This window comes from Lagenorhynchus albirostris, chromosome 7 (genome assembly GCF_949774975.1).
Source record: "Lagenorhynchus albirostris chromosome 7, mLagAlb1.1, whole genome shotgun sequence".
Taxonomy (NCBI): domain Eukaryota; kingdom Metazoa; phylum Chordata; class Mammalia; order Artiodactyla; family Delphinidae; genus Lagenorhynchus; species Lagenorhynchus albirostris.
Window position 1 is genome coordinate 57,119,150 of NC_083101.1, and position 23,513 is coordinate 57,142,662.

Sequence of the window (23,513 nt, forward strand, 5' to 3'; positions counted from 1 at the left end):
ATTATAAATTTATTTATTTTTGGCTGTGTTGGGTCTTCATTGCTGCATGCGGGTTTTCTCTAGTTGCGGTGAGCAGGGGCTTCTCATTGCAGTGGCTTCTCTTGTTGTGGAGCACGGGCTCTAGGAACACAGGCTTCAGTAGTTGTGGCATGTGGGCTCAGTAGTTGTGGCACACGGGCTCAGTTGCTCCATGGCATGTACGATCTTCCCAGACCAGGGCTCGAACCTGTGTCCCCTGAATTGGCAGGTGGATTCTTAACCACTGCACCAACAGGGAAGTCCCTGCATATTCATTATTTGTAGTTTAAAAGAAATTACTAATCTGTCTCTGGTTTTCTTTTAACTGAAGTGTTTTTCAGTTCCCTTTTCCCTTAAGTCAGGCAGCTGCACTGCCTGATCAAGGTGATCCTGAAGCATGGATTAATATTCTGTATATTTTTCTGTTTTTGAAGCTAATTATACAATGTTGAATTGAAACAGACTTGAAAGAGAAGTGCTTGGGTGGGTCGTTTTAGTTTTGAAACATTCTGGATATGTATCCATTCTCCTCTTGTGATGTGTCACTATAACAGCATGTTCCCCTTCTCCGATTTCAGACCTTTGTGGTTGAGTGTCTATAAGGAAAGGGGTGTGTATGCAGCACGGGTGAGCCAGGGAGGCTCTGAGAATAACAACTTGCCTGGCCTCAGAAGGCCCTGAGTGTGAGAGGATGGACCCTGGCTGGGCGGGAAGCTCAGAAATCCGCCATAGTAATTCTTTTTTTTTTTTTTCTGCGGTACGCGGGCCTCTCACTGTTGTGGCCTCTCCCGTTGCGGAGCACAGGCTCCAGACGCGCAGGCTCAGCGGCCATGGCTCACGGGCCCAGCCGCTCCACAGCATGTGGGGTCTTCCCGGACCGGGGCATGAACCCGTGTCCCCTGCATCGGCAGGCGGACTCTCAACCACTGCACCACCAGGGAAGCCCAGTAATTCTTTTTCTTTGGTTGCCGAAGATGTCTGCCCAAAGGCTCTCACATATTTCCCTTAATGTTACAGATTCGATTGAGGATAAGTGACTTTAAGGCTGTTCATGATCCAGTACCAGCTTCTCTCTGCAGCTTCATTTCCCTCAACTACCCAACGTGAATCCTCCTTTCCATCCATTCAGACTTGTTTGTTTTTTCTCCTGAGTATGTCTGCTGCTTTATGCTTTCATGCTTTCCCTGTGATGCACCTTTCCATCTTGGGACTCTCACCTACTTCTCACCATTTACCCCTCCTTCCTCGTACTTCTCCTCTACTGTCCTATCCCATCTATACTTAGCTCTAGCATATCACTCGTCATCTTACGCTGTGCTTCAGTCTTTTTCTCCTCGCTCTCACTCCTTTTGTCTCCCCACTCCAAGTCCAAGGTCAGTCTGTGGCTTAACTCACCTGTGGATCCAAAAGCAGGAAGTCCTTAGTGATTAATAACTTTGAAATCAGCCATTAAAAAAGATAATGAAATACTTTTTTTTTTTTTTCTGGCGGTACGCGGGCCTCTCACTGTTGTGGCCTCTCCTGTTGCGGATCACAGGCTCTGGAAGCACAGGCTCTGGACGCACAGGCTCAGTGGCCATGGCTCACGGGCCTAGCCGCTCCGCGGCATGTGGGATCTTCCCGGACCGGGGCACGAACCCGTGTCTCCTGCATCAGCAGGCAGACTCTCAACCACTGTGCCACTAGGGAAGCCCATGAAATACTTTGATATAACGTATGCTGTCACGTTAAAAGGAAAACCAAAATTCTTGTCCAGGAAGTATTCTCTCTGTATATACGTGTATAGAAGAACATATGGTTTTAATTAGCTGTAGATATAATATGTCACCTAACTCAGTTTTGTATCCTGAATGTGTTGGAATCCTCTTTCTACTGTGCCAAATCCTAGAACCTACTCAAAGTTAATATGAAGCTGACGTGTTGCAGATGTGGCCAGTGCTTTGGAGGCCTGAGGGCCCCCAGAGTAACGATTGGGATAGTTGCTTAGCTAGCACCTGGGTGTGTATGTAGGGGTGTGTGTGTGTGTGTGTGTGTGTGTGTGTGTGTGTGTATGCACGCGCGCATGTGCGTGTGTATGTGTATTTCCTTCCCAGTTTGAAGGCATTCTTATTCAAAAATTTTTCACTAATGTGTGCTTTTTCTGACTAGTTTTCATTGGCAGCAGTTTGTGCTGACACAAACTCAGGACTTTTCCTGAACTGACCTTAGGCTAATAGACATTGTACATTGACATCCATATTCTGAACATGCATTTTATCCATCCCCCTGCCTTGCCCTTTATAGTTCATTGTTTGGTCTTTAACTTCTCCTGCACACATATGTGCATTTTTTAAAATTGAAGTATAGTTGATTTATAGTGTTTCGGGTGTCATGTATGTGTTTGTTTCCCACCTAAAATGTTTTTTTTACTACATTTGTTTCCGGTATAAATTTTCCAACTTTTCCTACTGTTGACTTACAGTATCTTCACTGCTTTTGTACTTACTGTGCACATAACCCCCTTGGTGAAGTGATAAGGTTAATGTTGTTTCTAAAGCACCTGTAAAGGAGAAACCCTGCAAACACACAGGAGACCTCATGAACGTGGCAGTGGCTGACGCAGTGATACTGTACTCAGTGATTCCCATGGTTGTTGGCGTCAGTTTGAGTTGACATACTAATGCTGTCTGTGGAGTTTTGCTGGAGACTTAGAAAGTTAAGTTGAAAGTTTATAAGAAAATATACAAGATTGTTATCAGGTGATTTTAGTTCTCTTTTCTTTGCTGATGACTTTTAAAACTTTTTGTAATAAATACATTTATATTTGGGCAAAAAAATATTTTAAAGAGACAGTGTGGATGTGATGTACTGGATTACCAGATAATCCTCCAGTTACAAAAGAATCAGAAAAATAATTGATAAATAAAACAATCAACCTTTATACGTGCATGGAGAGGCAAAAGTAACATAAAGGGTCTTATTTCTCCACGTCTGTGGTCATGGTCAGCCAGCTGCAGTGCTCCATTAGCTGCATGACCCTCCGTGCTTTGGCTCTGTGCTTACCAAGTGAAGACTGTAGCAGCCTCTGCCACATGGAGCTCTTAGGAGGGTTAAAAGACTATGTGTAAGGCACTCAGAACAGTGTCTGGTACATAATGAATGTTTGTTGTCTGTGTTGTGACATGAGGAGCAGGAAGAGGCTGATAGCTGAGCTCTCGAGAAATGAGGGAAATCCAGAGGGGAGTCACGGCGAGATGACATTCAGGTGGGTAGGAGAGAGTGAATGCCGTGCCGTTTGGAGGAAATATGCCGGGACTAGGGTGGAGGCTGGGAAATCAGAGCTAAGACCTCATAGGATCCCCCAGACTCATAAAGTGGGACTCCTGAAAGCCTAAGCCCTTAGTTAAGGGTGTGCTAAGGAAAAACTAAAGACCAAAATGGACCATAGGCCCAGGCAGAGACCAAGAGGTCCCGCTGCTGGGTCTCAGCTTGGGTGGGGAAAGAGGATAGGATAAGAGAAAGTCACCCTAACAATTCTTAACCATAGGGCTGCCGTCACATTTATGCCTCTTATTCCAATCAGAAATTTAAAGTAAAAGTGCCTCCAGGGCATCTAGCAGAAGCAATTGGAGAATCTTTTGAACCCACCTGAATAGGAGTTTAGTTGACTAAAAGACAGTAGACGCTGACTGAAGTCCTGGCCTTTGTCCCTTACAAGTTTTTCAACTTCTGGCAAGCCTTCTCTCTGGCCTCAGTTTCCTTTTGTGTAAAATGTGAGCTTTGGTTTTGAGTAATTAGGGCTCCTAACCTACAGGTTCATGAATGGAGTTTTGACATTTCAAATACCCTGAAATAATGTGGTGATATGTTGAGCTCATCACCCTGGGACCAAATTTTTGCTTGTAACTCTTCAACTATAATTTTATATGGAAAAATTGAAAGATGCCATTACCCATCTGTACTGTTTACCCAAGTGCAGAGGTGACGCCACCTACACGTTTGAATATTGACAAGATTCAGATTAAAGCGCTGGTTATGGCTCTGATTTTCTTTAATCTGAACTGTCTGGATAACTCTTTCTAAATCATCAGTTCAGCAAGTGCAGTACTATAATGAGCTGTTAAGGATCTCTTTGAAATTAAAGACAGCTTAGATCCTGATCCTATCTCTGTAATGTCTGCATGCCTTGAGGGTTACATTAAAAGTGTATTTCAGGCAGTGTTACAGCAATTTATTTTTTGGACAGTCTGTCTATATTAATATTATAATTCATATTTAGTAATAGATTAAATTCTATTTAGTAATAGATTAAATATTTAAATATAGAGATGGAAGAGGTGGAAATTGCTACATTAATTAGAGATTATTCTTGGAGTTTGGCCATTATGTAACCTATTTAAGCTACATTTTCAGTTATTTTGAAGAATAAAATGTGTACATTTAAGTACATTTAAGCAAGGAAAATCTCAGGAACTCACATCTGACAAAATCTGATTAATTCCTCAATGTTTTTCTCTGTTTCACACTCATTTTGTGGAAACATTCGTGTTTATAATGCAATTGAGGGCTTCCCTGGTGGCGCAGTGGTTGAGAGTCCGCCTGCCGATGCAGAGGACACGGGTTCATGCCCCGGTCCGGGAGGATCCCACATGCCGCGGAGCGGCTGGGCCCGTGAGCCATGGCTGCTGAGCCTGCGCGTCCAGAGCCTGTGCTCCGCAACGGGAGAGGCCACAACAGTGAGAGGCCCCGCGTACCGCAAAGAAAGAAAAAAAAAAAAGTTATAATGCAATTGAATGATAAATTGGTGCTAAACATGTTTTCCCAAGACTGATTTCACTTTATTAGAGATTTTTGTTTTCTTCTGGGATTGTCTGATGTTTCCTGGGTATTTTCTGAGCTTTACCCTGTGTCATTTGGTAACTGTTAGTTCTGTTGGTGCAAAAGCTGGCTTTTGGGCTCTTTGTAATCATCCCTCAAACAAAAGGACATTACTTTGAATTGGCTGTTTCACTTTATCTTTGGCAGACAGATGTTTTGGAGAATTAATGCCCTCCTGCCCCTGGCATGCTGTAACTCCCTCCTTTTTAAGAGCATTGATATAGGTTTGCCAATCTTCATTTTGTAAAAAAATTTTTATTTCAAAGATTTAAGTGGATATATTGACCAAATATAATAGTGATGTCTTTTATTGATTCAAACTTTAAAAATGTTATTCTAAGTATTAGAATAAATTAAAAATTTGTTTTAATACCAAGAACATTTTTGCCAGATGGTAATGGGCACCTGACTCTGTTTTTGGTTAGCAACCTGAGACCTGCCTTCTCGTCTCTCCTTGGCTGTTAATGGCTGTATGGCCTTGGAAAACTAAGTCATGTAACCTTCTAAGGCTTATCATATGTATGATGAAATTGTTGGATCAGTGATCCCAAAGTTTCATTCAGACTCTAAAGGTCTTTAATTCTATCAAAATATAATAGGAAGAAACTATCACAACATTTTAAATCAACTATACTCCCCGCCTCCAAAAAAAAATAAAATAAAATGTAAGGTCCCATCCTAATATATATATGTAATAGGAGAGGATACTGTGTAGTCCTCTTGCTTCATGCTAGCCTTTCTTGGAAAAGCAAAATAGTGAAGTATAAGAACGTTCCTCATCAACAGTGTTTCCCCTCTGTAAAAAGTCCTTTTCTCTGCCAGTTTTGAAAAACAAATGCTGTTCTATGATCGTTGCATGTCATGCTCCAAATGTTATTAATTTTTACATAACGATCTCTTCTTTGTTCCATCAGTTCTTATTAGCTTGAGGTAATATTATACTTTCATAATAAGCACGGTTATATTTCTGTCTGTTTAAGCAATAAAACAGCAACTTCAGCAGATTACTAAGGAGATTGGCTTGGAATGTTTTTTGATAGGTCACAACCAGTGTTTTCCTGCATTATGTGGACATAAAACATTAGATGTTGTTGGCACTCAGATTTAATGGATATTTTATCTAGCACTTAGCTTTGTAATAAACGGGCGTTCTCAGTTTAGCTTGATTTTTCTGTTAGCAAAGCCCATTGGAGTCCCAAGGGCATTGACCTTTTCTGCAATACAGGGAATAAAAATAAAAAACACCTTGCCCTTATTATGGAGTGGCTTGGTAAGGGTTTGATTGAATTAGACAAAAATGCGCTAGCTTTTTAACTCATGTTACACGGTTGCTTTCTGTAGTTTTCAAAATCAATCTTGAGACTTTATTAAAGTGCTTGGCATGAAGTCTTATGATCAGATGTCTATAAGTGCTGAAAGCATTGGGATTGTAAAATGAGAGTGAAGACTTTGATTTATTTGAATTCATGTGTGCCTTGTTTTACTCTTAAAGTCTTGTAGAAAACATCTGAGGAACAGCTTTTGATATTATAATTGTGTGGTTCATTCCATTCTTTAGGAAAATAAATTATTGTATTAGGTTGAAATGTATGAAATTGCTATTTGATTTTCACATATCTTCATGTATTACTTTACATTTCCTTAAACTTGTACACAACCCCTTCTCTCTGGAGACAAGGATGTCTTACCCTATAGGCCATTGAATTATCCTGTGTTTTGTACTACATTTTAGGCATTTTTAGTTCTATCTTTTGTTCAGCTGTGAAACTATGAATATTGAGAATAAGCATGCAGTTTGCAAAGTTAATGTAGCTTTTAAAATTTAATTTTATAATTACTTTATGGTCTTCATTTTCTTTGTTTTGTCTCTGACTATTGAAAACTTAGCTCTGGGCTGGCAGTGTTTTTTGCAGGCTGACATTTGGGGACCGTTGTCATGGATTTTAGGAAAAGACTTTTTACTTCTGGGAGGGTTGTTAAGTAATATGTGTAAGGCTCCCAAATAGTGAGTGGTTAGGAAGTGGCTCACTTTATCATCATTTAAATTCGATATAGTATTGTTTTATTCTCTTTTCTGATTCTTAGTTTCCCAGTTTTAGGGAAGTGATGAGGTGACATTTTTTTATACATACCACATGGACCTCTAAATTCTACATTGTTTTACTGTTCATGTTTGGTTTTGTTTTGTTATGGGGAGACATTTTCAAGATTGAAAAGTGTAGGGATTTTTGTTTTGCTAATAAAAAAGTAGAAACCAAAAGAGAAAAGGTTTGTGATGATATATGAACATATTTGAATATTACTCAAATATTTCTATAGTTGTTAAGGTCTTTTCTTGAGGAATCATACTTTATGATGCCTTTAAATGGGTTAGCCGAGGATCTGGGGTAAGACTCTTCTTGGGAGAAAACAGTGAGTACAAAGGCCCCAAAGGAAGGCAGTTAGTGTGGCATGTTTGAAGAACGGCAAGAAGAACCCCTGATGGCTTTGGATGTGAAACAACAGAATGAACGTTTGCTGCCTCGTCCTCTTCTTATTTCTGTACATCCTCTCGTGTAGTCCACACCCTTGTTTCTCTAGTAGTTGTCATTGTGGCTGCTCTGCATGAAGTTCTCTGTCTCCATAGCAGCCGTTTTGTGTGATCTGCCAAGTGACACCTCTGTTAGTTCTTGGGTCAAAGTGTCTAAGGGTCCTGCTGTCCTTTACACAGATGACCAGAGCTGCTTTTAGCTAAGAGGAGCAGTTTTTTTTTTTTTTTTTTTTTTTTTTTTTTTTTTGCAGGTAAAGTGCAACATACCAGTTGTTCTTTGGTTGGAGATCTTGTTTTGGTCATTTTAATATAGAGGCTGTTAATGAAATACTTTAAGAAACTAAAGGGTTCTTCCATGGGAAGTTTTGAACTCCTTGAAGGCAAGGGACTGTTGATTTTTGTTTCTTATCTCCAGCATCAGTCATATTGCCCAGTACACAATGAGTTTCATATGCTGTCTTTCACCTATCTTTGATTTGATTCTCAGAATAACTTCCTTTTGGTGCCATGTTGTCAGCTAGTTTTCCAAAGATATGCCAGCTTTTCTTTTTTTAACATCTTTATTGGAGTATAATTGCTTTACAATGGTGTGTTAGTTTCTGCTTTATATCAGAGTGAATCAGCTATACACATACATACATCCCCATATCTCCTCCCTCTTGCATCTCCCTCCCACCGTCCCTATCCCACCCCTCTAGGTGGTCACAAAGCACCGAGCTGATCTCCCTGTGCTATGCAGCTGCTTCCCACTAGCTATCTACCTTACATTTGATAGTGTATATATGTCCATGCCACTCTCTCACTTTGTCACAGCTTACCCTTCCCCCTCCCCATATCCTCAAGTCCATTCTCTACATCTGCGTCTTTATTCCTGTCCTGCCCCTAGGTTCTTCAGAACCATTTTTTCTTTTTTTAGATTCCATATATATGTGTTAACATACGGTATTTGTTTTTCTCTTTCTGACCTAGTTCACTCTGTATGAGAGACTCTAGGTCCATCCACCTCACCACAAATAACTCAATTTCATTTCTTTTTATGGCTGAGAAATACTCCATTGTATATATGTGCCATGTCTTCTTTATCCATTTATCTGTTGATGGACACTTAGGTTGCTTCCATGTCCTGGCTATTGTAAATAGAGCTGTAATGAACATTGTGGTACATGACTCATTTTGAGTTATGGTTTTCTCAGGGTATATGCCCAGTAGTGGGATTGCTGGGTCATATGGTAGTTCTACTTTTAATTTTTTAAGGAACCTCCATACTGTTCTCCATAGTGGCTGTATCAATTTACATTCCCACCAACAGTGCAAGAGGGTTCCCTTTTCTCCACACCCTCTCCAGCATTTATCGTTTGTAGATTTTTTGATGATGGCCATTCTGACTGGTGTGAGGTGATACCTCATTGTAGTTTTGATTTGCATTTCTCTAATGATTAGTGATGTTGAGCATCCTTTCATGTGTTTGTGGGCAACCTGTATATCTTCTTTGGAGAAATGTCTGGGTAGGTCTTCTGCCCGTTTTTCGATTGGGTTGTTTGTTTTTTTTGATATTGAGCTACATGAGCTGCTTGTAAATTTTGGAGATTAATCCTTTGTCAGTTGCTTCCTTTGCAAATATTTTCTCCCATTCTCACGGTTGTCTTTTCGCCTTGTTTATTTTTCCTTTGCTGTGCAAAAGCTTTGAAGTTTCATTAGGTCCCATTTGTTTATTTTTGTTTTTATTTCCATTTCTCTAGGAGGTGTGTCAAAAAGGATCTTGCTGTGATTTATGTCATAGAAGGGCACATTCTTTTGAACACTTCTGGAAAAGTTATTAATCTTTTTATTATCATAAATATACTCAGTGATGTTTTTGACTGAATGGGAGAATAAAGGCCTTTTTTTTCCCGAAAGGATAAATCTTGAAATATTTTTATATAGGAGATAACTGGGTGTCTGTCTAGATTGGCTCTTTCTGTTCCAACCTGTCTTGTCATGTTAAAAGTTTAGTGTTTAGGGCATACATTTTAAGTAATTTTCTGGATGATCTTTGAAGAGATTTGCTGGAGACCCAGAAGGGAAAGAATCATCATCTGTTGAAGCCCTAGGTCTGTCTTACTAATGAATAGCAGCTGTACGGCTGGTAGCTCGTGTACTCATTTGGCAGATGAAGGAATTGAGGTTTAGAATTATAACCAAACATTAAGACCACATAGATTACATGAATGAAACATTGTTTTAATTTATTCTAATAGGTTGGGATCAGAGCTCTACTCTTGTAACCATGCTTACCTCAAAATAGTTGAATAACCATTGTTCTAGGCCACGGGAAGTCAGGGCTTTTATAACATTTGTTTCCTAATTTATTACTTTAACTGTATAATGTTTGTTATAGATTTAATCTTGTGATCACTTAAACGGATATTTTTAAGTATTATTTTTTAGTTTCACTGTTTACTAGTTGCCCTCTTTAAAAACTTGTATATGCTTTTATATGACGAGCAGTGTAAATTGTTTTATGTAGAAAGTAAAAAAATAAACCCTTAATCATTAAAGTTAACAGTGTACATCTATAATAATCCCTGGGATCACGTCTTAGTGAGGCCCCCACCACGCCTTGGGAAGTGTTATTAATTGAAGGGGAAAGTTGCTCTCTAAACAATGGGGTATGCCTCTAGATTAGTATAAGTAGAAGTCTCAAGAAGGTTCTCCAAACATCTTAAGATTCTCAAGTGAATGGCAGCAAGCCTGACTTTCTTTTCAGAGCCAGAAAGTTTTCTGAATTCCCTGAGCTCCCACTTTTCTAGGGACCTCCTCCTCCTTCTCTTCATATGCTCTGCAGGATTGACTCTTTCCCCTGCAGTACGCTTGTTGCTGCTCTGGAGTCTCTGGGTCAGCATGGGATGTACTGCTGACTTGCAGACTTTATAGTGATGTATGGACAGGACACATTTCTAGTTGTCCCTTTGAGACTGATCTTTTGAGAAACAACATTGTTTATGGTCGTGAGGAGAGGGCGGGTCCTACAAGCGAGGGTACTTCGGACAGCAACGGTGTGGCTTACTTTTCCCAGGCGCCAACTGGTGTCCTACAGTTCAGTTTCTTTCTGACACTAATGACTCAGCGTTAGCACAGCCCCTGCAGGTTAAGGACTCAGTCCAGTCTCACCAGTTGTCCCCACTTCAGATGCCAATTTCAAGTCCTTACACCTGACCATTGGGCTATAAAGTCTGGGGGTTCCCTACAGTTCCCTCCTCAGGTTTGATAATTTGCTAGAATGGTTCAGGGAAGCCAGGAAAACACTTCTTACATTTACTGGTTTATAACTCAGGAACAGCCAAAAAGAAGGGATGCACAGGGCAAGGTATGAGGTGGGGATAGGTGTGTGAAGAACTTTCATGCCCTTTGCAGGTACATTACCCTCTCGATCCCAGAACCCTGTCATTTAGGGGTTTTGTGGAGGCCCCGTTGTGGCTACACGATTGATTAAATCACTGTCTATTTGGCGATTGACTCAGTCTCCAACCTCTCTCCCTTCCCCTGACGTCAGAGGTGGGGCTGAAGTGCTAACCCTCTACCCATGCATTGACTTTGTATTCATGCCTTGGTGTTTCAGCCCCAATCCTGAAGCTATCTAGGCGCCCCCAGCCACCGGTCATCTCATTAGCTGACAAAAGACACTTTTCAGTTCTGCGATTCCAAGGGTCTTAGAAGCTCTTGTGTCGGGAACTAGGGACTAAGACCAAATATTAATATTTTAACCAATGATGTTCCTCTCACCCATATCATTCAGGAAATTCCAAGGGTTTTAGAAGTTCTGTGCCAGAAACCAGGAAAAGACCAAATAAATGTTTCTTTTTATGTGACAATATCATAGCGAGTATGATTTAAATAGCAAGCTGGGAGGATCATTTTGGAGAAGTATTTAAAATACATTGGAGGGACCTCCCTGGTGGTCCAGCAGTAAAGAATCTGCCTTCCAATGCAGGGGACGCAGGTTCGATCCCTGATCAGGGAACTAAGATCCCACATGCCGCAGGGCAACTAAGCCCGGGCGCCACAGCTATTGAGCTCGTGCGCTGCAGTGAGAGAGCCTGTGTGCCGCAAACTACAGAGCCCACATGCTCTGGAGCCCGCACGCCACAGCTATAGAGAGAAGCCCAGGCGCTGCAACGAAGAGACGAGCGCCACAACGAAAGATCCTGCATGCTGCAACTAAGACCCGACGCAGCCAAAAAAATAAAGAAATAAATAAAGAAGATAAATAAATATTTAAAATACATTGGAAGGATGGAGGGGAGTTGTAAGCAGGCTGCCTGTGAGGGGCTACTTACTGTGATTTTATCTGCAAGTAATTTTAGAGGCAGAAGTTGTGGTTGACCTCTTAGTACCCAGCTGTCACAAGTATAAATCAAATATTGTGGTTTAACTTTTATTTCTTCTTGAGCACTCTTAGTGGATTCTATATGCATATCTATTTCTATTACGTTTCTCCAAGAGCTTTTATTTCTGCCAGAAATATTCGGAGTTGGAGGCAAAAGCTTGGTTTCCTAGGTGTAAGTCAGAAAGAATATTTTTAATATTCTGGGATACTGTGTGCGTGATCCAGGAGCTTGGTGCTTGGTTTGTAGGCAGGTAGGTTCTACTGATTGTTTTTTAGTGATGTGGCGATTGGAAAATTTTAGAGCAGCCATTGAGGGTGCTGCTGGTATGACAGCAGTGTTTTCAGTGGTTTACTTCAGTACGTTTATCCAGGGTCATGTCTGTTTTCCCCATTCCCCCACCACAGTAGTGCTTGTCAGGGGGCTGGCTGTCCTTCATAGGAGGCCGCTTTAACAAAGGAAACACATCTCCTCTCGTATTTCTGTAAATACAACAGTCCAGGAGTCTAGATTTCTGCCATGCGGTAAGAGGCCCACCAAGAAAAAAGATAATTAAGTGTCGGCATAGAATTTTTTTTTTCTTCCCTGCTATAGCTGGCAAACCTTGCAGACCTTGAAGAAATGAGAGAAAAGAAGGCTTTCTTGCAGTATTGACTTGTTTTCTTTTTGCTTAAGCATTACTCGTTGATTGAGGAAAACAGTTTATGAGATTCTTGCTTGACTGTGAGAACACAGTCTACACCAGCTTTATTAGGGCTGTGTTGTTCAACAGTGACTTCGTGATACTAATACTTTTGGGTGAAAGTGCACATGTATAGTCAGTGATTCTCAGTCTTTTCCTCAGGACTGCTTATGCTCATAACCATTTTGAGGACCCCAAAGAGGTTTCATTTCATCTCCTTTCTTTTCATTTCCTTTCTTGAACTCCTTTCCCTTCCCTTCCCTTCCCTTCCCTTCCCTTCCCTTCCCATCCCATCCCTTCCCTTCCCTTCCCTTCCCTTCCCTTCCCTTCCCTTCCCTTCCCTTCCCTTCCCTTCCCTTCCCTTCCCTTCCTTTCTCTTCTCTCCCCACCCCATTTGCCCCTTTGCCCCTTTGCCCCCTTTTCCTTCCCGTGGATTTACCTTAATGGTACTTACTTGCTGAAAGTTAAAACAGGGAAACATTTAAAGTAACAATCATAAATGCATAAACAGTTACATTTCTTTTCTTGAATTCATCAATTAGTTTTATTTTCTAGGTTAAAAACCCCAAATTACTCTCATCTTTATTCATGTTTTCTATTATTAAAACAATTATTATTTTTTGTTCTTTTTAAAAAAAATTTTTTTAATTAAAAAAAATTTTTTATGGAAAGGCATTTTATTTTAAATATAGCAGTGTGTACATGTCAATTCCAAACTCCCAGTCTATCCCTCCCCGCCCCACTTCCCCCCCCCCGCCCACCCCCGTAACCGTAAGTTTGTTCTCTAAGTCTGAGTCTGTTTCTGTTTTGTACTTATTTGCTGAAAGTTAAAATGGAAAAATCTAAAGTAACAATAATAAATGCATAAAGAGTTACATTTATTTTTATAAGAAAATAACAGTTTTCCCAAACCATAAAAATAAAGAGAAGAACAACATTGTTTTACATTTTTTGCAGAGCTCTTTAATATTGGGTTTAATAAAAATTGGATTCTCATGTCTGCTCTGCATTCAGTCTGTTGGACCATGTTGTTCTGGTTGAGGTATATTTGAAGAAAGTCCAGCTTACTAGGGATACATGGTTAGAAGGGGTGCAGTATTTTAATAGCCATAAAACTTGACAAATGGTGATTTTTTAAAGATTAGTTGCAACATGAAATCTGAAATCCCATCAGTGAACTTTTTGTTCTCTATTAAGCTAAAAATTCATTGGTCTGTCTTGCACTTTGAGTGGCTCTTATATGCATGCGTGATTTTGTAACGTCATGCATTGGTAAACAAAGATCTGTGTCATACAGGTCTTTTTATATAATATAAAAAAATTACATTTGTTATTTTCACCATCAATTCCATTAGAAATAGCTTTAATTATTGGGAAGCTGTCAAGCTCACAAAAGTGGATACAAATTTTCCAAAGTTCTAATTTTGACTCAGAAGCTTGAATTTCATCATTGTCAACAAATACTGTCCGTAGTTTTTTTGTTAAAATGAAAGCTTTCTTTGTTCACTTCCATTGCTGCCAGATACCCAAGTCTGAATAACCATAGCTTGTCTGTTAGTCATTCGTTCAAAAATGGTGTTCCATGAAAAAGGCAGCTCATTCAACATGCAATTCAATTAATTGCACATGTGCTTTTCCCAAGACAACCATTGAACTTCAGGGTGCGGCAGAAGTGCTTTATGCATACATCCCATTTATTGCACATTTAATAAAATTGATACTTTTTTTTTTTTTTGCTTCATCAAGTCACTGTTAAGAGAACACCCCCCCACCGCCAACTGCAGATTTGAGATAGTCAAGAATATAACGACTGCATTGGTGCCACTGCCTTGATTCAAGCTAAGGCACCAACAGTTTTACCCTTCATTGCTTTTGTCTCACCATTACAGATGTCAGCAGTGTGACACAGGCAAATAACGTCTTCGTGTTATTATTTTTTCAGTTTATTTTTAAATTAATTTTTTTTATAGTTGCTCCTTCATGTTATTATGAAATTGACCATACAGACCTCATGAAATTGTGTTGTGTGTCTCCTAGAGTACACAGACCTTACTTTGAGAACTGCTGTTACACTATTAGCTCTTCTTTTGTTCTTGTTGAGAATACAGTTGGGAAAGAAGGGAGTTCTATGCTGGTAACATTTTCACAGATTTCCCAAACTTTGATGCATTTGCACCAAGGGACCTTTCCTTTGCCTCATTCTCTCTTGATTCTATAGCAAACTGTGGCACTCGGGGTGAGACTCAGAGCTTCTGAATGTTGATGTGCTGGTATATTAAAAAAAGAGATAATTATAGTAATAAAAACATTGGTATTCATTGAATGCTTACAATGTCCATGTCCTTGTATGGTTTTTTTTTTGATTTGATATTTGTATATATTGTGGAATGATCACCAAAATTAGTCTAGTTAACACACATCACCACACAGTTACAAATTTTTTTCTTGTGGTGAGATCCACTGTGTTAGCAACTTTTAAATATACAATACAGTATTAATCAATCAATCAATTACTAGTTAACTATTACTAGTTAACAATTACTAGTTAATTATTACTGATACTGTTGATATCTTAATATTATATAATAGGTAACTATTTTTTTAACATCTTTATTGGAGTATAATTGCTTTACAATGGTGTGTTAGTTTCTGCTGTATAACAAAGTGAATCAGCTATACATATACATATATCCCCATATCTCCTCCCTCCTTGTATGTTTAATATCTGCCCCTGCCCTCTTCTTTTGTGAAGGTGTTGTGAAAACTAATTTGATATTTAAAAAATCTTTAAAACAGTGTGGTCTATTTTCATTGCCTGACATCTTACAAAATGCATCATATAGGGAAGTAAATATATACCAACGAGATTACAGTGTACTTTTAGAGGTTCATTAGTTAACTATAGTTGAAGAAGAGGAGGAGGAGAGGAAATTCCTAGGCATAGTGATGCCAAATGATCAAAACACTTAGAAGCTACGATGCAAAAAACATTTTCCCTCTTCCGTATATTGGAAGATAGAAAGTATTTTTTTCAAAAGTAACTGGATGAAGAAGGTACACTAAAAAGAGACCAGAAACAGGAAAGGTGTTTAGAGGCTGAAAGGGAGGATTTTCATTTGGAATTGTGTGATGATGAGGGTATGTAGATATCCTGAAAGTACTTTGCCCCCCAGAATATTTAAGGCTTGTAGTTTACATGAATATCATGAGTCTGGGAAAGGCAATAGCTAAGGTTAGTCTATTCTTGAACAATGCCATGGTTCAAAGGTAAGCAAGAGCTCTTGGAGATAGAGGAGGGGTGAATAATTTGATGAGATAATTTCAGGAAGACAAAATACTTACCGTCAAGAATGTGCCAATGTTTCTGACTTTTAAAACTAAGTTAAGGGCTTCCCTGGTGGCGCAGTGGTTGAGAGTCCGCCTGCCGATGCAGGGGACATGGGTTCGTGCCCCGGTCCGGGAAGATCCCACATGCCGCGGAGCGGCTAGGCCCGTGAGCCATGGCTGCTGAGCCTGCGCGTCCAGAGCCTGTGCTCCGCAATGGGAGAGGCCACAACAGTGAGAGGCCCGCGTACCGCAAAATAAATAAATAAATAAAAATAAAACTAAGTTAAAATCTGAATAATCATTATCATGTACTTATGATTAAATGCCGTCTCTTTTTCCCCTCTCATAAAATTCAGCATGGAATTGACAGACAGATCATATGAAAATAAGATAATTGGATGGATTTTACGTAATAACATGTGCATTATATAATCACTTCAGAATTTACAAAGAATTTTAGTACTTTGGAATTTAAAAAGAAATTTTACATTTACTATTTCATTTTAATATTAAAAAGGAAAAAAAAACCTGAAATAGGTGAGAAAGGAATAATCACCATATGAGAATCTATATTACGGAAAGAGTTAGAATTTAAAGCTAGGTCTTTGGGGGAGTTCCCTCGCAGTCCAGTGGTTAGGACTCAGCGCTTTCACTGCCGTGGCCCCAAGTTCAATCTCTGGTCAGGGAACTAAGATCCTGTTAAGCCGTGTGGTGCGGTGGGGGGGGGGGGAAAGCTAGGTCTCTGGACAGACAGTTCCTGTACTTGGGACTGCACAGTGTTCCTGCCATGCTGCTTTGCATACTCTGGCCTGAAGAGCATCCAAACCGAAGACAAATGCTCTTTGGGCCAGAATGTGACCTCATTTGGGGGCAGGACAGCTGTAGAGCAGGGTCCTCTACCAGGTCAGTGTTGAGTCTGAGGACAAGTTCAAGGTGTGTCCTAGATCAAGTCTTAGACCAAGTCTGCCAGAGGGCTTGGCACACACACTTTTCTGCTCTCTGGCTCCATTGTTAAGAATTGTTCTTTTCCCGTACTTCTGTTTCATTTTCACTAGGCTTTTAGGAATTAAATATTTCCTTAATCCCTAAAAATATTTTGAGAACTCATCACCTTATCTTATGACCATCTAAAGGAATAAAAGCATCATCCGTCTTGTGAGTTTCCATCTTTTTTAATAAAGCAAATGATACGATAAATTCATTGTGAGCCAATAAGTAGAGTCCAAGTTATTCAAACCCAAGGTTTTTTTTGTTTTTCAGTTTAGATCTCATTTTTAGTATGTATGTTGGAGATATTAGCTATTAGACTTTTTGGTATTTCAAGTTCCTGTTTAACTTTCACTCCCATCTTTCATTTGTCAAATTTTGGTCTTCACAGTAAGTCTTCTATTGTGTATTATAAGGAAACTGAGGTGGAAACTGTTAACGTTTAGTGTCAGATTACTTTATTTCAAATGTAGGCAAAGGTTCTTACCTTTGTTTCAAACACTGCCTCTGACTGAATGCTAAGCATTTTCCACTGTAAATGATAATGCTGCTGCCGCTGCCGATACCATCACCACCACCAGCACCGCCATGGAAACAGGAACGTTCCCTTGTGCTTCAGTTGGCATTTGATGTCTTTTGAATTATTTTCAGCCTAATTTAGCTGTTCCTATTTTCCACTTGAGCAAATCCACTTTGACTTTTTCTAAAACAGGTAAGTCAACAAGGCAAGGACAGGAGCACATTAGTTCATAGGTATACCCCTTCTGGGACTTGAGGACATTGCTCTACAGTATTTATTTGTAGCCCTGAGACAGCTGGTGAGGAAGTTTAGAGTGTATCACAGCTATATAGATATCAAGTACTAGAGGTAGCTGTGGTTGCTGCCACCCGCTTTGATATACTGTCCTCTGCTATGGGCGTGAGGAATTTTTCCTCTTAACCTGTTATGTCTTTCTGTATTTTTCTGGCCTTCTATAAATTTTTGTAAAATGTCATTTTTGTGGAATAGATCTATGCCTCTTTCATGTTAACAGATATACATGCTTAAAAGATTTGACCCTCTGGGAAATCACATTGAACAAATGAGATTTGACGTAGGGATTGTCTTTTATACCCATGTAATGGCAGTATATCGCTTGGCACATGATAGGTGCTCTGTAAATGTTACTTACATGCATTTTGAACCTAAAAGTTAATTAAATGAAATATAATTAATAAATTTTTATTAAATCATGCACAGTGTTAGGTCAGAAAACTAAAAATATCGGTAAGACAGGTACTGGCTAGCAAATTCCACTGCTAGCTGGAAGATAATCTCACACATATAAACCCTTTTACCCTGGGAGGTATCATGGTAGCACAAGAAACACAGAAGGAGTGGAGTTGAGAGGAGAGAGCGGTTTAGTGATTCCTGGCAGGGATGGGGAAGGAGTGGAAAGGAGGGTGGTCTGTGTGGCCGTTGGATCTCCGGTGATGATGCGGACGATGAAGATTTTGTTTCACCTCTCGGAATATATTTGAAAGATAAAATAGGTTTCCTGTCTGACATTAATATCACAGGTACTTGGGAGTGTGTGCTTCTTTTATAATCAGGGTTATTGTTTTAACCTGAGTCCCCTGCTCACTGTGTTTTCACACCCTTTCTCTTAAGAGTTGCCTGAGGTTCCATCGATTGAGGAGGAAGTGGAAGAAACCGAGTCTTGGGCAAAGCCTCTGGTCCACCTTTGGCAGACGAAGTCCCCAAACTTTGTGGCCGAGCAAGAGTATAATGCAGCCATGGGCAGAATGGAGCCGCACTGTGCCATCTGTGCTCTGCTCATGCCCTACTACAAGGTAGCCAGCGGGAGGGGCCCCTGCCCACGTCTCCTTTCACTGCAGCACTTTGTGTGACTGAAAACACAGGTGAATCTCTGTAGGGTTAGTAGGCACACGAAGAGGAAGACATTAGTACTTCTGTAGCTAATGGCTATCATAGAGCAGCAAATGGAATTCCTGAGTGCCACTTGAGAGACTTTTCTGTGACAGTGCTTTATCATTTTTAAATGTCTTGGTTTATTTCAGTCAAGGGGCAATTCCAACCTTTCTTTCTACCCCTTTCACCAAGAAACACAGAGCTTAAAGCTTAAGAATAGTAGAAGCTTACAAAGAGAACTTAGATCTAGTCTCTATGTTTGAAAATATTACTCTCAATCATATACATGTCGGCTCTGGGCCCACATTTAAAATATCTCTCTTCATCTTCCCATGTGGAACATGCAAAAGACACAGCAGGACTCAATGCAAACTGAATTGTCCAGTTCACCCTCATCAGCCAGCCATTCATGATATTATTTTCAGAAGTCATTTTGTATATGTTATGCTGATAGCATCTTAGGTCACAGAGGGCCACATTCTCCAGCACTAACACAGACAAAATGATCTTTCAGAATCTGGTAAGAGTAAAACTACCAGATCCGTTTTTAGATACAATATATTTTAAAATCTGTTGATGTGAACATTGTGTTCTGGGTTATATTTTCACTGATAGAGTCAGAAATATTTTACTCAAGATCACATCATTCCTAGAGTTCCACATTTAGTAATTCTGGTTAGACGTTTCAGAGCATGAATATGTGTGATGTGCCACATTCTCAGACCTTTGTAAATAGAGGAAGTAGTTCATTCACTTGTCTTTGAATGTGACACTGGTGAGTGATTAACCTTATTTTTATTTCCCATTTAGTCACTAATTTTCTGTATTTTCTTGGAAAAACTTACCTTTATATTGATTCTTGCTTCTGTATCATAATCTGCCTGTATATTTCCCCGATAATTAAAAAATTCCAACTAAAATTATAAGATTTGGGGAAATTTATTAATATAGGGTCTCTGGGGATAATAAGATAGTTCATTAATTAGTTTCAAATAAACACTGAATATTTGTTGTATATTTTGGTGAGAGGTGACGATTTCTTTTTGAACATTATCCTTTGTTATTTAATGACATTTGCTAGATCTTTCTGTCTCGCTGTTTTAAAACTTTGTGGTGAGTCAAAAAGCCTTCAAAAACTCTCTAAATACTGTTGTACAAATTAAAACTGAGGTCTTTGAAGATACTCCTTCAGGTGTAACCAGGTAAGATTCTTCAGTAAATGAAATCAGATCTGTTAACCTAGTGCAAATAAAGAAGCAAAAAACGTTCATCAGAAGAATTGATGCTTTTCATGAACTATGTATTTAAGAACGTAGTTTTAGTAGCTCATCGATTTCTGTACCAGCAGATGTACAGAATACCCTCTCATTCCTACAGCTTAGCTTCTGGATGGGAGCCTGAGGAGCGGCACTGATAAAGAGCTAATAGTGGGTCCGGGAGAACAAGGGGAAGTACAGCAGCTGGAAGTTAGTGGATGAACAGCTATTAGGGGATTTGAGTGACCAGAGCAAGTGATCTGAGCTCTTTTCCATGTTCTTTGCTCATGTGGAAATATTCTGTTTTTCAGCCAGATAGCAGCAATGAAGAAAATGATTCTAGATGGGAGACAAAATTAGATGAAGTGGTTACTTCAGGAGGAAAGACTAAGCCCCTCATTCCAGAGATGTGTTTTATTTATAGCGAGGAAAATATAGAATATTCTCCACCTAACGCCTTCCTGGAAGAGGATGGAACAAGTCTTCTGATTTCCTGTGCAAAGTGCCGCGTACGGGTTCATGCAAGTAAATGAGTCTATCACTCATTAATCGCTGGCTTTTCAGTGCTTCACATAGTCTCTATTTCTCACCCCTTTGTAACTTGCCAAATCTATCACATTGTACTGTTGGCATTATTAATGGTTAGATCATTCTTTATCACGTTTCTTCTAAGAAAGTATGAATAGGTGTAATCATCCTTTTTCCTCCTATTTTATGTGGTATCAGTGGAGAACAGATCTGTCTGGTTCTGTTTGTTTGTTTGTTTGGGGTCCAAATGTGGGGTCATTGTGGGATTCCTTTCACGTGCTTGAATTTTACTTAAAGTTTGTAAAAATTGAGTTTTAATCTCTAATGTTGATTCATGACTGTTTTCCTTTGTTACTTTTGAAAGAGAAATGAGTATTCTTTTGGTGATTTGGGGAATTATTGTTAAATTTAATTATCGAGTTAAAATTTTATTCTTTGTAAGGGTAGGGAGATCTTCATTGCCTTCCCGGGGGGAAAAAGTGCTTAGGGTTGTTTTCCCCCAAGACTGAGAAAGTTAGGCTCCACACCTGTCTCAATTTGGTGTTTTTACATAATTGGGTTAAGTGGCAAATACATTTTTTTAGATTGGTCTGCCATTTAAATCCTCTAAAATGTATAAAATGGATCTATTAAACATTGCAATTCTATTTTAAAGCATTTTAATATTCCAACTCTTACCAAGTCAAATGTCTGTTAACGTTCTTATGTATGGTGTGAGTCTGTCAGTGTAGTATGAATGATTTATAATAAAGGTATTACCTTCTATATTTACCCCAGAGTAATACCAGTCTTGTGTTAAGGTTGAACTTGCCTGGCTATCTAGCATTTATTTATTAGATACTTTCATCTTCCCCAAGGAATTTGAACATGATGTGCTTGAAATGTAATTATATAAAACTTCTTATTTGCTTCTATCAGTTTGTAACACACATACACATATATATACACATTCACTCTATGTGATTATATTTATATGAGAGACAGTGCACCATTTCACAAACAAGTTTGGATTTAATCTTGACTCCAGAATGCACTAGCTATGCAATTTAGCCATAATATTTTATAAACATGTGCCTGAACTAAACACTTTATGGTCTTGGGTAACTATGATAGGCTTTTCTTTGGGTAATTACATTTCTGTTATTTTCTCTTCCCATGTCAAATGTTATAGAAATTTGATATTAAAAATTACTCCTTTAAATTTTACTCATTTAAATCTTTTAAAACTCTTTCTTCAGGAAACCAGAGTAACACATGTTTGTTGATACCGTATAATTGCTACATATATTTATATCATCAGCTCTCTCTTTACATCGTTATTTTGAGTCAGGCATGTACTGAATGGACAAATAGAATTGAAGACAGCTCTTCATCACTAACTATGAATTGTGCATCCTTTGTTCCTATCACTGAACTTAAAGCTAATTAAACATAATTTTTGAAATGTACTTTTACATTACATTAATTTTATGCACTGATTTTATGTGCATAAATATTGTGTCACAGTTTATTTATTGTGTCATTTTAAAACTTCCCCAAACTTTGCTTCATAAATTGCAACTTATTTTGAAATATGTTTTGCATGAGTAAAGGACTAGACTTGACAATTTAGAAATTTTCTAATCACACATTAAGTATTATCATCAGTATTCTCTATAATAACTGTTGTGAGCAATGGTAACTATTAAGATGCACACTCTCATTTTTTTCTGGCAGTGATAATCCTATTAGCTATGAGGCATGGGAACCAAAAGTATCTTTGAGCCAGCCTTGCTAATGTTTTGTTCTAAGCAGTGAGAACCAAAAATGGTATGGTAGGCTGCTGTTCTGATTTTATTTGTTCAGTGCTAAAATGTGTAATATTGTCAAAATGCAAAAGACTTTAATTAATGGGTCCATACTATTATTTTATAGGTTGTTACGGTATCCCTTCTCATGAGATCTGTGATGGATGGCTGTGTGCCCGGTGCAAAAGAAATGCATGGACAGCAGTAAGTGGCTAATTTTAGTATCTTTTAGCTCCTTTTCTCACTCCATCCACTGTGGGTCCATTTAAACCTAGTGGTCAGGTAAGATAGTACACAGTGCTTTTGTGTGCCATTCCACAGTTGCCTGTATTTCTTGTCTTCTCTTTCCAAATCATCCTACCTGGTAGCTCTATATCCATTGTAGAAATGTTAAATACATTTCTAGGCATCACCGTTTGCTCAGGAACCTGTGGAGACTACTGGTTTATTAGAGCATGTCCAAAGTATTGCTTCATGTTCTTGCCCGGCTCTATTTTGCAATTCTTGAAAATAAGTCTTCTAAGTAACAGTGAAGGTGGGAATCTTCAGTGACCTCACAGGAAGCTGTGCTAATTCACAACTATTCCACTAGCGTGAGGTCTTCCCCGCTTATTCATTCGTACATTCATACTTTAGAAAATTTTAGAGTGTTCTGTGCTAGGCATTGCTGTGAACTTGAGATAGAAACTTCAACCACAAATGGTTCCCCACTTGGAGAGCACAGATTTCTCTTCACCTAAACTGTTTTTCCTGAAGACCCTGTTGAAACTTTAGCTTACATCTAAGCATTACGTTCCATTCTGTTAATCCACCATGTCACCCATTTTGCCATTTGATTATGTGCTACCTTAACTTTTCTTAAAAATTCTCTTTCAAGAGGTATCAGAACATGTTTGAAAGTGAAGACCGATCAGATCTCAAGACTGTATCCCGCACTCTTGATCTCAGAGCAGATGCTCAGCTTGATTTGGATTATAATCGTAGCATTTGCTTTATTCCTTAATGATCTCTAATGTTAATGAAGTAAATTTCCTTGCAACCAAAGTTACAAACCTGAAGGACAATGCTTTACATGAGGAAAATTTATGTCATGATTATGTATGTTTAGCTCTCAGTGTTGAAATAGACATATGGTGACTATAAATTAAAGGCATCTGTGAGAATGTCTTTCTGTATGATTTTTATAGCTGGCATTCACTCTGGGTAGTGAGGGGAAAATGGGGCAAAATATGGACACTCTTTATAGTCCAAATAATCTGATTTCA

General features: G+C 39.0%; 1 protein-coding gene across 4 annotated transcripts in view; it reads left to right on the forward strand.

Moving 5' to 3' along the window:
- The window catches only part of KDM4C (lysine demethylase 4C), a 400,008-nt gene that overhangs the window by 223,439 nt on the left and 153,056 nt on the right, over positions 1–23,513 (forward strand). For all 4 annotated transcript variants that reach the window (XR_009541598.1, XM_060155068.1, XM_060155067.1 and 1 more), the window contains exons 13-15: positions 18,417–18,598; positions 20,245–20,458; positions 22,376–22,452. Coding sequence is in view for 3 of the 4 variants with exons in the window: in XM_060155068.1 (XP_060011051.1) it covers positions 18,417–18,598; positions 20,245–20,458; positions 22,376–22,452 (473 nt within the window). In the remaining variant the exon portion in view is untranslated. The remainder of the gene's footprint in view (positions 1–18,416; positions 18,599–20,244; positions 20,459–22,375; positions 22,453–23,513) is intronic.